The sequence below is a fragment of the Macrobrachium nipponense genome, chromosome 21 (genome assembly GCF_015104395.2).
Source record: "Macrobrachium nipponense isolate FS-2020 chromosome 21, ASM1510439v2, whole genome shotgun sequence".
NCBI lineage: Eukaryota > Metazoa > Arthropoda > Malacostraca > Decapoda > Palaemonidae > Macrobrachium > Macrobrachium nipponense.
The window spans coordinates 17,998,609-18,016,272 of NC_087212.1; the positions used below are offsets into that span (position 1 = coordinate 17,998,609).

General features: G+C 38.7%; 1 protein-coding gene across 1 annotated transcript in view; it reads left to right on the plus strand.

Annotated features, from left to right (window-relative positions):
* The window catches only part of LOC135197814 (protein hunchback-like), a 37,448-nt gene extending 20,015 nt beyond the window's left edge, over nt 1–17,433 (plus strand). The window contains exon 2 of the mRNA XM_064224948.1: nt 12,879–17,433. Within this exon, the coding sequence (XP_064081018.1) occupies nt 12,918–16,031 (3,114 nt within the window). The 5' untranslated portion in view covers nt 12,879–12,917 and the 3' untranslated portion in view covers nt 16,032–17,433. The remainder of the gene's footprint in view (nt 1–12,878) is intronic.
* Nucleotides 17,434–17,664: the final 231 nt, after the last annotated feature.

Genomic DNA, 17,664 nt, shown 5'->3' on the forward strand with positions numbered 1-17,664 from the left:
AGAGGAGCAATCGAATCGAGGGGTGGAGGGAGGCGACGGCCCAGGAGGCGCGGCTGCACAAACGAGGGGAAGGCAACAAGGGCAGCGCAGCCAGTCGAGTAGCGTCCTTATCGCAGAGATGTTGCCATGACAACCAACAATGCTGATTCACACAGCATCGAGCGGAAAGCGAGGGAACTGTTGAAACGATGATGGATTATATGAATGAACTAGAATATGAAGCGAAAGTTGAAAGGAATTTACAATCAACTTACAAACTCAATGCTGGAGTCTTACATTCTAGTAAATATTCACGATACAAGTGAATACAGAATACAGCCTCCTAATATTATGGTATATTTTACCCTTGTATACAGGATATCTCGTCGAGCCCCCCCCCCCCCCCCCCCCCCCCCCCACCCTTCTATAGTTTACATTCTGCAACCCTCAACTGTCGTCTAACAACTCGGTATCTAATTCATTACTTAGGTAGGCAGACGCATACTGGATTTGGAATACCCATTCGTTGCTTCACGTCCGGTCCGTGAATGGAACAAGTGTGGCCCAGTTGTGGACTAGACTCAGCACTACAAGTTTCGAGGACGGATTACAAAGGAAGGTTAATATAAAAAAAATCTCGTAGATTAGACTATTGCTGCGAATTCTACTAACATTAATCGTGAAGGTTTTTTGTTGTATTTTTCTCAACTATTTTACTCATATTGTCTATATACATGCTTATCATTGGATACGAAGGCGTCATCCGAGTCAACAACAGCGTTATCGAAAAGGTTACAAAAAAAATAAAATTATAGTGTATATATATATATATATATATATATATATATATATATATATATATATATAATATATATATAATTTTTTTGTAGCCTTTTCGATGACCCTGTTGTTAACTCGAATAACGCCTTCGTATCAAATATTAAACATGTATACATATATAATTTATCGTCTGCACCGTAAAGCCGAGAACTTATTTTTTGTCAAAAAACGATTGAAGAAAGGCCACGATATTTTCCTATATTTCTTCCACGGACTGCACGTTTATCAGTAGACCACTGGCAAATGCCACCACTATCATATATATACACATTATAATATATATCTAATATATATATATATATAATATATATATATATATATATATATATATATATATGTATATATAATGTATAATATATATATACACACACGTGTGTGTCAATAACTCGCACGGTTTTTTGTTTACAAAAATTTAATATATATACATGTTTGTGTGTGTAATCTACTGGCCACATTTTTACAAATATAGATAGTAATAAACTCAAAATTTCATCATAATTTCTCGAATTGTTCGTACTTTTCGATCCATATGCCAGAACATGAAACAACTCTGTCTGTAGCAGGATTCGAACCCGCTTCCGAAGTATCAGAAGAACGTCTCGTTATCGAGACGACCACGAGATGGATGAAAGTCGATTGGCGCTAATGCACATATACAAAGAATTCTGATACATTTACTGTATTAGAGCTGGAACAGACCCATAATCATCACTGTAGCCAAATGAGAAATGTGGGTAATCGTTTTTAATGCCTTAGGCTGAAATTATACATTATATATATATATATATATATATATATATATATATATATATATATATATATATACAACAAAATCAACCTACGTTATAAATCCTGTCATACCATTAACAAATTGCTGATAGAAGTTCGATATTCGTAGTAAAAATCTTTATATAAAGCAAGAACATAAATCATGAATCACTCCAGTTGCACAAACCCATAAGGAATGTGCGCATTACAAATGGAAAAATGTGAAGACCCAAACAGTTCGTATACACATGTATGCATACATCCAACGGTATATAGGTTTTACCTATGCAACTCCAAGCACTGCACGCATATGTTGTGCTATACCTTCCAATCCACCATACCTACAATGCTCATACAAATTCAAAAGAGCAACATAGCATAAAAGACACTGTAAAACGAGTCTTTCTTGGTGCATCGTAGCTCTATCATCACCGACATCATTTGGCCGAAAACCGAGACTTATCAGTCAGCTTCTTCAAAGGTTTCTTTCAGCGTCGCTTACTCTGTCACGACCTTACTCAAGATCAACAGGCTTCTTCGTCTCCCTAGTAGGATAATTTTTTTTTTCTCTCTCTCTCTCTCTCTCATGAATTTATTCACACACAAGCCAATAAGTCTGGTAAAATCTCATTAGAAAGGAAAGGCCTTAAGAGAGCGCGTGCATGTGTAATAGAGGTGAATGGAACCTACGTATGTTCTTCAAATTATAGCATAAATGTGAAGGACCTTCAGTGGAACAGTGCGTCCGCTATTGATGAACACTTACGTTAATTTTCATATATAGAAAGGGCTGAAGATGTGGAAGCTTTCTACACAGGGGGTTCATCTGCGATTTTGCTTGGATGTGAATGTGTCAGCGAACGTTGTCCTGTACTTTTTTCAACCATCCGTATTAATGAAAACTACTTGCTACTACTTTAAACAGATGTGTATACATACATACATACACACACACACACACACACACACACACACATATATATATATGTATATATATATATATATATATATATATATATATATATATATATATATATATATATATTACAGGGTGTACATGGGCAAAAAAAAAAATGCATTCTCACGACTACCGAGGCCCATCCATTTTAGCGGAATTTGCTTGTTTTCAGATGCTGTCAAGTTAAAGAGGCTCTTTTGCGTAAGAGCAGCCCGCGAATAAAACGGCTCATTAGTGAAATAACGTGTATGTGCGCGTGTCCTTCAAGCTACTTATCTCCGAAATTAGAATTTGGTGTGCCGAACGATACCGTCCTGAGCAAGTGATATGCCTTATTGACTCAGGATGGCCAAATAACAAGACGGTTGAAAGGGACATTAGGAGCAGAAAGGTTTGAAAGGTGTTCCAGGAGGGAAACCTGCTAGTTGCACTATGAACCAATTGTTAGGTGAGAACGGATAGTAAAATGGAAAAAAGAATATGAATGGAGGTACAGTAAAAGGAATGAAAGGGGTTGCACAGACGGCACTAACCCCCTCCTACGGCCCATAGAACCTGAAATGTTAAGACAAATTTATGAAATCAGTCCGCAATTCATAGCTTTATTCAAATTAGCCTGAAATCGAACATCTGACAAATTCAAAACATGAAATGGTACAAAGTGAAATGTTTCAATAAAGAATAAATAAATGTTTCAACGAGAAATAGTAAATGAATGAATATTCTAATACACTAATGAAATTTTAATATATATATATATATATATATATTATATATATATTATATATATATAATCTATATATATATATAATAACATATATAATAACAGAGTATAATAAAATAAAACTACAATATATCATTACATAAAACAGTCCAAACCACCAATAAAAAAACAATAAATATAAATACAGTACAATTAACGAAAATAAGATTAATTCAGTTCCCCCGGTACGAAGGATAGAGTGAGTAGAGTACCATTAATTTCAGTAAAAACGTGGCCCAGTTCACCTGACCACGACGTTCTTCGCCGGCGCATGCAGCAGCTGTTTTCCACCGAGTAAGGACATTTATAATAGGCGGGTGAGAATTCTTCCCTTGTGCTAATCTTCCCATCTGATCCTTCTTCAATTCGGGAGAAACCTCTGCTTCTTTCAAACACCTCCTTCAGCCCACAATCCCTTCTTAATCTCCTCCTCTCTTTGAGCACAAAGGCCGTGGCACCGCTGTTTTCTCACAATTAGTTAACTTCCCACATACTTCGGATGTCTGGTGAGGTGCCGTTATGCCTTTTCCCATAGTTGTTGTTTGTCCGTAAAGAATGGCTTTCGGGAGTTCCTCTTCGACCCAGTTTACCTGTCGCCGACCAATCCTAACCGACAGGTCCAGTACTTCCTTAACCTTACCCAACTCCCTCTTTTCCCATCATAAGGAGACGCCGGTGTAATGGAAGGGAGAGGCAGATTCCACCCCCAAGTTGACCTTGTTTTGACGTTAAAGGGGATCCCGATGACGCTCTTTCGAAGCGCTGTTGTGTAAAACTCCCATCTACCTATGACAAGTTATTTTCCTTCCAAAGGACATCAGATTTAGGGGCTAAAATTCTTCCATTCTTCTCCGAGGAGTAATCCAACCGTTTCGTCCCGACGTTATCCCTTCAGGCGACGATATCCGCAGGGCAGTCACTCAGGACACTTGGATAACCCTGCCATGACGCCAAACTAATCCCCTAACTGTTCCCTCTTCACCGCCAAGCATTCGGATGTGATACTGAAAGGTTAGCAATCCCATCTCGATTTGATAGAAACTCAATGTGATCATCCAAGGAGGTCCGGACAAGTTGTTCCTATTGGCTGGCGTAACTCGAGGAAAGTGGGTCACCTCAGGTAAGAGGAGGTTCGCCATGTGCGACAGCAACGAGTCACATCGTGGAAAGTTTTTCCCTCCAGACCGCCAGCTCTTCTTGCCTTGCTTTGGAGTATCTCGGAGATTCATGCTGAGAACCTACAGCCGATTCTCATCACTGAAACGATACATAACTCTACTACAAGTCGAATGGAAGATAAAACGTGCTTGAACGTCGTTGTTTACACATTCATGTGCATTCTTTAGCTCCATTCCAACACCCCCCCCCCCCTCACCACCTTAGTACTGCCTCCGCCCAGCCAGCAATGCCTCGCGGCACCAAAACCAGAATTGGAAGCTTAACTCGGTATTGTACGACTTACCTAAATCGACTTGATTCATTTCCTACAAAGTTTGAGACGACCGCAACCAATTTCGCAGACTACGGAATATTAACTATAACAACCACCAATAAACAAAGGAAAAAAAACTTTCCCTATTATATGTAGGATTAGGACTAAACAATTTTTTCAACTAAAACCTAATATAGACCAGCATGAAAAATATAGTGAACAAGAAAGTATCTATTATTTCATCATCATACCGGAACCAGCACTTACAGGGTGTTTTAAGGCTGGCTTATATTTTATAGACGTCTTTCAAGTATCATTACACTAATAATATAGCCATTATTTTACTAGTGATACAATTTTCCTAGTGCATCAAGATATTCTGCATAAAGAGTAGACACGAATGCTAAATGATCAAGCTTATTCCACGACTAATCGGAGTATGTAGAAAAGACACTATTATCGTAAAAGTAGAAGAGACACTATTATCGTAAAAGTAGAAAAGACACTATTATCGTAACTGTTAAATCTTTTTCTATGAGTTCTGAATAAGTAATTCCGCAAATAAGGGGGTTTGCATAACTTGAAAGTTTACACACTGTCCGTAACTTCACTGGAAATATATTGTGAGGCACTAGGAAGTATATAGTTATAACACTGGTATTAGCAGTATCTGCTAGTAACAGCCAACATTACCGAGACATTTCCCTTTTTTCTTGGATAATTATGGCGACTGGATGGATACAGCTTAGAGCCAATGCAGCAGTAGGCAGATTAACGCAAACTTGTCAGTAAATAAGGTAATCGTCAGCGTGCAGGTACGAAACGGTTCCATTTCGCTGACATACACATTCAATCCGTTCCAGCGTTCCCGGAATGATCCTTGCAGCTGTTAAGTTTCAAGCTGAACCTATTGAGAGAGAGAGAGAGAGAGAGAGAGAGAGAGAGAGAGAGAGAGAATAATTCCTAACGATGATTGTTTTCTAGTACCCCTGACTTCCTGCACATTAACAGTATAAAAATTCTATTCATAGTCAGACTTTGCCGAGATAACTACCAGTTGCGGAGTTAGTGAGATGTGCACATTTCCATCACTTGAAGATCTAAAATAATATTCAAACTGCCTTTTAACATGAGAGACTAAAACGACTGGGTAAATTGGTATAGTATGTGAAATCAGTTCTCTCCCCCTACCCCTTCATCTCTCCCAGAAAGTCTCCTTAGCGCTGGATGACTGGAGCCTTGTTCAACACATCTCACGGTCAATCTTTTATCTCCTGATAATATGTCCAAAAGCCAAACAATGAGAACACGCAAAATAGAGCCACGAACCCACGCCGTCCCGGACTTTGGATTATCACACGTGTTTGAAGTCCAGCGTTCAATTAGTATCTTGTTTTGATGGAAAAGGATTAAACCAGTAAGCCACATGAGATAAGAGGTTCTGTAAAGCCCCGAGAGGAGAGGGAAATAAACGGGGGTTAGGGAAAAAGGGGGGAAAGGGAGGGAGAAGAGGGTGTCCAAAACGCCTTCAAGGCCTAGGCCTAGGCAGGATAGGCAGTTAACCCGTCACGCCAGTGTGATACGGTCGTCCTTTGGTAGACCTTGGTCAAACTAAGCGACTCCTGTGGGAGCAAGGAATCACTTACGAGAATAACAATTCGTCGGACAAGAGCCTATTCGTGTAGGCTACTAGTGCTGCAGTAACTACTGTGATACGCTATTGGATTTTACTCTTTGTTCAAACATACTGGTAAGTTTACTTGTGATCTTGAACTTTATCGCCGAGTGCGGGACTCTTAAGCATCCCCAATAAATAACAAAAGGATATTATTGTACCGACAGAAGCGTTATATCAGTGAATTATGTCAGTGAAAGATTATTTAATGAATAGAAATGAAATATAAATTTTTTTCGAAAATATTAATAGAAAATATTAAAAGAACGTATTACATATCAACAAGCACCAGATAACAAAGAAACGGAAGATAAGCACAAAAATCTAGACTCGACAGTGTCTGTCTTGCAGTGCTCGGCTGAGAAAATGAAGGCCGATTTACGCTTTTCATTTACTCAAATCTGCACTTTTTCCATAAAATTTGCTTTTTTTCGACTTCCAGTAATACTGTGCATGAGCAGATTTCTCATGATTAAAGGTCACCTCGGTGATACTTCACTCAACATACCGAATATATTCGACACTTCTAATGTATGCCAAGTAATTTAATGTTCCTTATATATATACTATATATTTTATAAAAGGGACATCAAATTTCTCGGGCAATCGGGAGCACATGGCTACGTTATGACAGTAAACTCTACGTAATTCGCACGGCCGTTTAAAAAAAATAAACATGTCACCGGACACTCGTTTTGAGCTACTGAACGTTTATTTAGTTAAAATAAAAAAAAAAAATAAAATAAAAGGTAGCAAACCAATCTCTATACTATTTTTAATACCGAAAGTGCACGTTGTCGTCGGCTCCTTACCAGTGAATTCGCAATAACTTATGCCAGTGGAAATTTATTGTTGTTGGTGTAGAAAAGGATTAAGAAACCATTTCAAACGTATAACTTTTGTTTCTGTGCATGCGTTTGCAAAGAGAGAGAGAGAGAGAGAGAGAGAGAGAGAGAGAGAGAGAGAGAGAGAGAGAGAGAGAGAATCTTAGGTGCGATTCCGCTTTGAAATAGGTTACTATGAGCTTGCAAGTGTGGTGACTTGTTTTACAAAAATTATACATTGCACGTCACAATGATGTCGATCTAAATGTATCATCTTCTGGTCTCCTCGCAATTCCACTTATATCAGTTTTTACGTATTGATAGGAAAAGAAATACCGGTTACCTAATGAAATCCTGACATTAGCAATAACTTATTAGCTCTAGATGTTACTTCAGGCGAGAATTATGTTACCACTCATCCGTAATCTAATACGGAATTTGACTTTAGTAAATCATCTTTGTCTTTGAGCTTCGATTGTCGAGATTTGGAATTGACGAGTACAACACAATGGGAAAATTAAGGGGAGCTACACTTTTTTTCCATCTGTCCATCCGCCTGTGGTGTTTTTGTATGGTAACACTGCGTCCGGGCTTTAGATAGTTACATTCAGCTTACATTCAACGATTATAATAATATACTATTTCGAATATTAACGGTGTAATTCGCATACAGTAAATTATTAAAACACTTTTCAGTTGTAAATGTACACCCAGATATCCTTTTATTTACCTAAAACTTACACATAGCGTAACTATCTAAAGCCCGGGACGCAGTGTTACCATACAAAAACACCACAGGCGGATGGACATATGGAGAAAAAAAAAAAAAAAAATGAGTATACACTTCTATAGCGGCAGCTATGCCACCGTAGTCCTACAACAGTCCAACAAGTCCTACAAGGCCACAGCGTTAGTTCTTTAATTATTTCAATATCCAAGAACTGAATTCAGTCAGGAAAAGTTTTATCCGTGATGTGTCATAATTCACATTCAAATGGTAAAACCAGCAACCATTTCAAAACCTGCCTGGATGTTTTCTAAGAGTATGTATCCGTTGAACTATCAAGCTGTGAAACCTTGAGAGAGCCTAGATGTTTTTCATGTTGCCTAGCGTTTCTTTCGCACTATCACAAGTGCGCATACACCATTATAAAAATCAGCACATCGCAACACAAGAGGGGAACGAACCGGCCACGCCCCAAAACTTGTAAGCCAGCAAGTATAACATAAAAAAACGTCCTATGAAAATGAAAATTGAGAAATTCAGAAAAAAAATCACAAAACAACATACTACGTTGAATGAAGATCAGCATGGCCTGTTCGACTACAGTTTTAACTCCTATTGAAACACATTAGAAAAACAGCTTTAGTTGTCTTGTGCGATCCTTCCTGCTGGTAATCTATCCGCTTCCATGTTCCTTATACTCCCATTTTATCAATATGATTTGACTCATGCCTTGTATGTGTGGTCATTACCAATATCCTCTACTCTTCACACTATAAAATCACTGGAGAGAGAGAGAGAGAGAGAGAGAGAGAGAGAGAGAGAGAGAGAGAGAGAGAGAGAGAGAGAGAGAGAGAGAGAGAGATATTTGGGGGATGAAAGAATTACTCGGCTGACCGGCCAAGCCCTGTAATCAGCTCGGCGCGTGTCAGCGTCGCTATTTTAGCTGCTTCCACAACTGTTTGCGTTACCTCACTTGTTTGTTTGTCTTGCTTTTGGGGTGACCCTCGACACCACGGGACCCTTTCACAGATACCCGAGCTGTAGAAAAAGGACAAAAGGACAGAGAGCAAACCGCGTCGAGGCTTGACGATATAATTCGTATAAAATCTCCATGATATCGGGAAACCGATGCTTGTACTGTTGCCATGGAAAAATGTGCATAAAATCAGTTATATCTCCACCGCAAGAATCAAATACTTATTTTTTCCTTTCAAGTTAATCAGTTTTTTCTTGAAATACAATTAAAAAGTACTAAAACAACGATGGCATCTACTTCATTTTATTACAATCTGCATCGGGGATATCATGGAGAACCCTCAAATAGATTAGAAAATAATATGCATAGAGAGTTCTTTCGTTCCTCGTGACATTCATTTTTGGACCATTTGTAATAAGAAGGCCGGTGGCCACCAATGAAAACGAAAAACATCTACCTAAAACATCTTGACATTGGATGTATTGGGTCTTTCCGAGTTACTGTATTTACTGCGACGGGTTTCGTCGGTGTATCTGTCGATTAGATGCAATCCTTGCTGGTGATCTATTTATTCAATAGCCTACCCAAGTGTGGAGATGTCGGAGCTGATAATGGAAACTCTCCCTTTTCAGAGAAAAGAAAATCGACTTTTCATCAGCCACTGACATCTATGAGAGGAAAGTAACAATTTGATCCACTTGCTTTAAATAAGGTCTCAATCCCATGATGAGCTGTATGGCTAATTTTCAAGTACCGTGTACCACTGCATACTTTTCTACGCATGTTGATGTAAAAACTTGATATATATACTTTGTGGGGCTGCTTTTCCTTTTTCTCAGTTGCGCACTGCATTCTTTGAAACTTAGCTTAGTAAGTGAATGGTCTTTTGCACAAGAACGTGTACTCGTATATTTTGCCGCAAAGAGTAATGAATTCCACGTTTAGACGTGCCGTCGTCCAACCCACTGTTGACTTTTCTCTACAATGGCCCTTATATAAGAATTTAGAATGAAGATCCTTTGATCTGAACTTCAGGCGTTTACTCAGTGTCCCCTAGGTCTGAAATTGCAGTGTACCAACGATATCTTTAATTACTGCCAATATTACAGTGACTTTGGCTACTGTTCCAAATAACGGTAACCAGTGAGTGTGAAATGGAATTAATTCCAAAAGTCACAATGACGCGATGTAATAAAGATGAATCAATGTGCATATTAAGATATTAAAGGATAAAATAATCAATATGTAACAAATTAATGGACCTTCATATCAGCTACAAAAACACGTTTCGAACTTGTTTTGGATTATATATGTATTTAGAAATAAGTTCTAAAAAACCAAAACATCAATATCATGATACGACTATTCATTTAATTACACCAAAAATGCTCTAAAAAAAAACTTCGCCAACGTTTTACCACTATTGGACATCATAACGCATGCAATTCCAGCTCAATCACTAAGTAGCACCACCAGACTGCAAACCAATAATAAAACTGAAGAATTACTTCCGCTAACAACCTGATAAGACGCAACAAGCCATTAGAGTACTATAAAGAAGCTGGTAACTATTTCGCTTTTTATACCCTTGTAAAAAGGATACATAAAATGCTGTGACGTCAGGACTTTGTAACAGACAGGTCACAAGAGCACAAAAACTCTACGGTAATAAGATGCCATCTCAACCCAATTCCGCAGCTTATGCCTAGAGCTCGGTTGCTCCCAGAATTGCTTCCAATCAAAACTCTCTTCATATCCTAAAGACGCTACAGAGACATTTATTATTGTAAGACAATAAGACAAATCAGGACTGAACTGCTGAGAATACACATTTTCATTATACTTTGTTTTTCTCTTTTCGTAAAGATCAAAGCAGCTAACGGTCATTTCTACGAGTTATAAAAGAAAAAAATCATGAACCAAAGAATATGACGAAGTACGGAGTGACACTTGCTTCATTACCTAAACTCAATTTTTCATTTCCTGCCGTAAGGCATCATAAGATCTGGAGCAAATGTAGTATGAATATTTAATGCACCACACACACACACACACACACACACACACACACACACACACACACACCACTCTCTCTCTCTCTCTCTCTCTCTCGATCTTCCTCTCTCTCTGTAATAAAAATTCGACTAAATTTCCGGAAGCACTAGAACCGTACTAACCTCCTTGGATAGTGAACTCAAAACCTTAAAAGAAAGTTTTGTTAAACAATTTTGTTTAGCCTATTTAAAGTGGAAGGTCTCGGAAACAGTAAAGAAAACACACTGGAAGGGGTTATTTCATAATTCTATTCCCTGTCACCCTCTCCCGCATTACATGGAACAAAAATAAATCTGGACTTGAAACAGCAGATAAATCCTCTGTTATTGAATAGTGGATGGATTGGGACCTTAGTCTTGTCACCTGGCTGGAAATTATGTAATGCTCTCTCTCTCTCTCTCTCTCTCTCTCTCTCTCTCTCTCTCTCTCTCTCTCTCTCTCTCTCTCTCCGTTATAAATTTCGTAAGATAACTCATATCAGTTCATCTTAAAGTAACTTTCCGGGATTTGTGATTAAATTCTGAGAAATTCAGGACAAATTCGCCAGTCTTCGCCTACTCTACGTAACGTATGAACTTTTATTTATTTATTCATTTATTTTTAAGAATATCAGAAAAATAAAATATTTTCACTTATCACTGGGAAGTTCCCCGCCACACACGGAAGGGAAGTGACCATGAATCAAAAACAACTGACCTAAAGGGTCGACCACTCAGTGTGACCTATGCTGACCTCTCCAACTGTCCAACAGTACATGGTCCGGTGAAAGTGATTCTTTATCAGCTGTCTACACAAGACTCAACAGATGTTACGTTCATGATTGTCGCTATATAAAGGGGTCATCATTCTCTTCAACGTATTCCACATTCCACCTTTGTTATGACAATGACAAGTGTATTTTCGTCAACAAAAGTCAAATCTTTCGTACGTCATCTTAAGAATTGGTACCCTTTTCATGTAATCATCCACAAAAGCACAACACCAATTGTCACCGGTATCCCTTGTAATAGTTTCCTTGAAGAAAACTTGTAAACATCTCTAGTGAACTGCTAATTGCAGGAATAACATCCTATGCATGACAAAGTTGCAACGTAATTAGCATCCATTACAGGGTTTCAGAACTGATCGACAGGTCTGAGAACTTTCATATCACAACAAAACTACAGCTATTTCAACAGTCATACAGATTCCACTGATATTTTGTCCGTCGTAAGAAAAAATTATATAAGTATGCCTAAATGATCCACTATTCAACTGTATTCTCGTTCACGTTAAGCTTGCAACCAACACCAAATAAACTCCACCAACACCTCGATCTCCCATAAACGTTTATACACAACTTTCAACAATTTAGCAATGATACTAGAATAACGACGTATCGATTGCACGAGAACCGTACTCTTCTCAAATGAGATCAACGCTTTGTTAAAATTAACATCACCAACGATGATGATAATGAATAAAACAATTTGCAGGGTGAACAATTTTCCCACTTGAAAATCTATTTCTAGTAGAACTACTGTAAAACCAATTAATAATGCTGCAGTTTCACATTAAAACTACAGTAAACTTTGCATTCAGTTCCGTTGGAGAACGCGCAACAGTCCTTTTAGTTCCAAGTACTACTGCAGTTTGATGTGCATAATATATAAACAAAAATTCTTTTGCCTGGTTAATGTGTTTACAACTAATCTATTGACAAAAGTTACTGTATTCTCTAGTTCATGCAGCATCATTAAGTGTCATTTAACAGTCCATAATCTTCTGAACCTTAAAGCAATAATCTTAAAAGTATATCTCAGTGCATTAACATGGCATATTCAATTTCTTCTTTTTACACAATTACCTAGTCAGTGTTCTAATTAGAATTTTCTCTTGCAGGAAAATCGCGAGGAGCTGTCTACAGGGAGATCACCTCGAATGCTACAGCCATCGGGGGTGGTAGACGACTTCGCTTTCACTAAAGACTCGAGTGTCATTATGTCAACAGACTGTGAAACAGTTCCCTCACAGTCCCACGCTACGAAGTCCATGGTATCTGATCCACCGATAAATAATTCACCAATGCCAACAGAACATCACTCTACCTCAGGAATCAGTTATGAAGGAAGAGTTTCTGTTATTCCACCACTTGCTGGATACGAAGCTACAATGCGTGCTGCCATGGAACTAGATCGCAACCATTCTCAGAACCCGCAGATGACAATGGACGCCGCTAGGGTTCACAATGAGCAGCACTTCAGTCCCTTGCAGATGCAAGAGTTTCGCAGAATGTATGAACATCGAGTGAGGATGCATGAGGCAAGTCAGGTTTTTGCCCACAGAGAAGAATTTAGACAACCTTATGCTCAACCTCATGAACCTTACACCTCTCAAGATGTTCTTAAAAATACTTCTCCTCTTCCAGAAAATATGCCAAATAGTCAAGCTGAAAACTGTAAATCCCCCAAAACCAATGAAAATTTAATATCTAAAGATCCAGAGAACAACTACTCAAATCCATCATCAAATGTCTCAATAAAAGAAGAGCCTATTCATCCAGAGGAACGGCAACCACTTTCCCCAGGAAACAATGAATGTGGACAAGAAAATCATTCGCAGTATGACACAGAATCAGTACTTCGCTATGCTCATTCTGAGAACCCAGGTGAACCCACTAGATCACCGATTGACAAGGCAGGAGAATCACCTGATTTACCAACAGACTCTGCACGAATTCAACCAAACTCAGAAACAGAGCAACCAGACTCCTTCCACAAATATGACTCTTCTAAGCACAATGACAATATTGAGCAAATGTCTCCTTATGAAGGGAGCTATCATGGCAGTGATGATCATATGCCATCTAGTGTTGAACCTGATATCTGTGATCCCACTGACTCATCATCTGTACCTCCAGATAACGAAATGGACCCTCTATCTCAGCTACAACATGCCCTGGAATTATCAAATGTAATGTCTGGAAAGGATGATGACGGCAATGACAAGCCTCAGGTTTACCAGTGTCATGTATGTTCATATTCTGGTACATCAAGATTTCACTTTAATGCTCATCTGAACACTCATTATGACCACAAATGTGCAAAATGTGAATTTGTTGCTCATACAGAGCCAAAGCTGAGAGAGCACATGCAAGATGAACATGGCCTAAGTCCTGATTCTACTGAAGACCTAGAGGCTATTCGAGTACCAAGAGTTAATGCACAAGGAAAAGTGAAAACTTTCAAATGTAAACAATGTGATTATGTGGCCATAACAAAAGGCGACTTTTGGGAGCATGCACGTTCACACATTAAAAGTGAAAAACTTTTAACCTGCCCAAAGTGCCCTTTTGTAACAGAGTATAAACATCATTTGGAATATCACTTGAGGAATCACTATGGCTCTAAACCATTCAAGTGTAATAAGTGTAACTATTCTTGTGTTAATAAATCAATGTTGAATTCACATATGAAATCCCATAGTAATATTTACCAATATCGTTGTTCTGACTGCAACTATGCTACAAAATACTGTCATTCTCTCAAACTTCACCTGCGGAAATACGGTCACAACCCTGCTATGGTTTTAAATCCAGATGGTTCTCCAAATCCCATTCCTATCATTGATGTTTATGGTACAAGAAGAGGGCCCAAACTTAAAAAGGATGAACATGGAATGCCTATTTTACCACCACACTACCAAATTCAAGCAGAACTCTTAAAAGCACAGATGCATATGACAGGCTCATTACCTGTAGCTGCTACCTCACCCCAAGATGTTCCCAAGTCTCTCTCTCAACAAAACATACCAGCTGTTTCTAACACACCTACAACACCGAATGGCACACCTCACTCTCCATTCCATTATCCATACCCAAGTATGGTTGGTAATATACAAAGTTCTTCTCCTATACTTTCACGAGCTCTTGAAAAGTCTCCAGAGGAAACTAGAAATTTTGAAGGACGAGAGCAGCTAAGGGAACTCTTAATTGAAAGAGAGCGCCTAGCACGCAGCAAACTTCCTTTGCCAGCAAATGGACTGCTAAAATGTTCATTTTGTGAGTTTTCTACTGACCACAGGGAAGTACTTTCTCAACACATGATGCTTCATGCATCCTCTGAACCAAGAGATGGAGTTGAAAATGAGGATATCCACCGCAAGTCCCCTCAAAATATCAAGAGTTCCGGAACTCCAGATGCCCACCCACGGCCTCCTTCACAGACACCTATTTTTCCCCATCAACTCCCACACAATGTCAGCAGTGATGTTCCATATTCACCCCTAGCTGCAGCACACAACTTGAAAGAATATTTAGCAAGAGCTATGAATCCTTTTCTTTCCTACCAACAGATGATGGGTAACACAATTCACCCTGCTTTTGGCTTGCAGCAACTCAACAATCTCACACAATCAGCATTTCACCCTCCTTTCCCAAAAGTTGAAGGAGAGCCTTCACAAATTTCTCCTCAGCCTTCCATTCACCAAACTCGTTCCCCAGAAAATGAAGGAGTTTTAGATCTAAGCAAGGAGCAAACTCCACCACAGCAAATTGCAGAGACTAGTAAGGAGCCACCTCCCCCTCGAACAAAAGCCGAGACTCGAGTAGCTTTCTCTCCACACCATTCATCCCCACAGTCTCTGTCACCAGCCCGCTCGGAAACCTCAACACCACCATCGAAAAATCGTCGAAAAGGTCGTGCTTTCAAGCTGGAACGCATAGCCATGAGGCTTAGTGAAAGTGCTGAGGGAGAAAGCAGTGGTCATGATGATGATGGTCGTCGTGATGATGAAGACAGGCAAATGACACCCGAAAATCGTATGCCTCCTCTGATGCCTCTTGACCAATTTGAGTCACAAGAGGAAGGCTCAGAGGAATGGCAAAGTGCATATAACTGTAATTTCTGTGATATGGCATTCAAGGACGTTGTGATGTACACAATGCATATGGGATATCACGGTTATCAGAACCCATTCACATGCAACATGTGTGGTCACCAGGCTGCTGACAAAGTGGCCTTCTTTCTTCATATCGCTCGTTCCTCACATTCTTGAGTCATCGTGAAATGAACTGCCATTCTGTTACTAGAAAATGCGTGAGCTAGTGATCTCATTGGGAATGTTGTGATCTCGATGGCTGGTGCTGAGCTGGAGCCCAGAGGAATGGGGGACATGTGAAAGCAGTTGTACAGTTTGTAAAGGCTACTATCTAATGCCTGTCCCTCTCCATATTTACAGCTCTGTTTTGGGTGCTTAAAAAATGGTCATGGCCACAGAAATGGCATTAACCATAAGCTCTAGTCAGCTTCTTAATTTTGTACATAGAAAGAGTATATTCAGTGAATTAAATTTCCTTGATAACTATTAATAATGACAAGTTTTCATGGTATTTTAGTTTTTTAACATAAATTATTGATTTTATAATCAAGCCACCGATAAACTTTACATTACAAACTTTATATTTATTTAAACTTATGTACTAAAAAAATCTCAGTATTAGTTTGGATATATGCGGGTATTAGTTTGTAGTGACCTAAGTTACAATACTCGACAACTTTTATTGTTATTTTACTATTTAGTTACCTTCTGCTTTGTTGAGAAGGAAAACTAAAATGGTTCTAGACTTATTTGAGAACAAAGGTCAGCTACAATGGATTATCTACTTACAGATAGTCATGTAAATTGTTTAGTACACATAATTATTGCAATCTTCAGATTTCAAAAGAATTTTGTGGCATATTTACATTGACAAATGTGCCAAGCATACCAGTTGAAGATGGTAATGTCATCATAAGAATATAAATAATGAACAAAATGCAGAGACGTTCCTTCATTGTAACTCTGTACTCAGGGATAAGGTGAGTGAGATGAAGAGTTCACTGTATTTGATACATGTGATGGCTCAGTGTAAGAAAATCTGACGAAATGAATGAAATTTTTATGATTTTCTGTTCCAACGACATATTGGAAAATTTTAAAGAGTATATGTCTTTTAACACTGCACAATACGAATGTTAGCAGTCTATTTTCCTCAGCAGCAGCCATTACATATACTATATGTAAAACAAACAACTGTCTCCAGACAGGAGTCCCTATACTTTTCGGTGCCCTATAGCACGCCAGTACTACTTTTTTCCCTTTTGGTACTAGTAGATGATGTATGTATGTTAGTATTATATATGTAAAGTTCATTTTATGTGGGAATCCTGCTGCTGCAACGTTAGACATCACAGCCTCATATCATACAGTTTAGAATCTTAAGTGTTGTAGAATAGCTTTGTCAAATAGGGTATCTTGCCATGTTCCTACACATCAGACGAACCAGGAGATGATGCAACTCCTTTTAGTACTGTCATTGAAGAGGCTGTGGCTGTGTGTGTTTTGTCTGTGGTCCTGTAGGGAGTTTGCCTTGTGTTCAGGTACAATGTCCATATCAAATAAAAATATCACTGTTCAATACGAGTTTCATTTACTGCCCAAAAGTATCCAAATGTTGTTGGCCATATCAACAAAGATCATGTCTGTCAGTAATTCAATATTGGCTGGAAATGTTTCCAAAGATGATTCACCTCATACTATACATGCAATGAAACTAAATGCAAAGAAAACAACTAGTACAAATGTCCTCCAGAACCGTAATAATTTTCCAGTGCCAGATATCATTCTTAAACTCTCAATACCAATGACC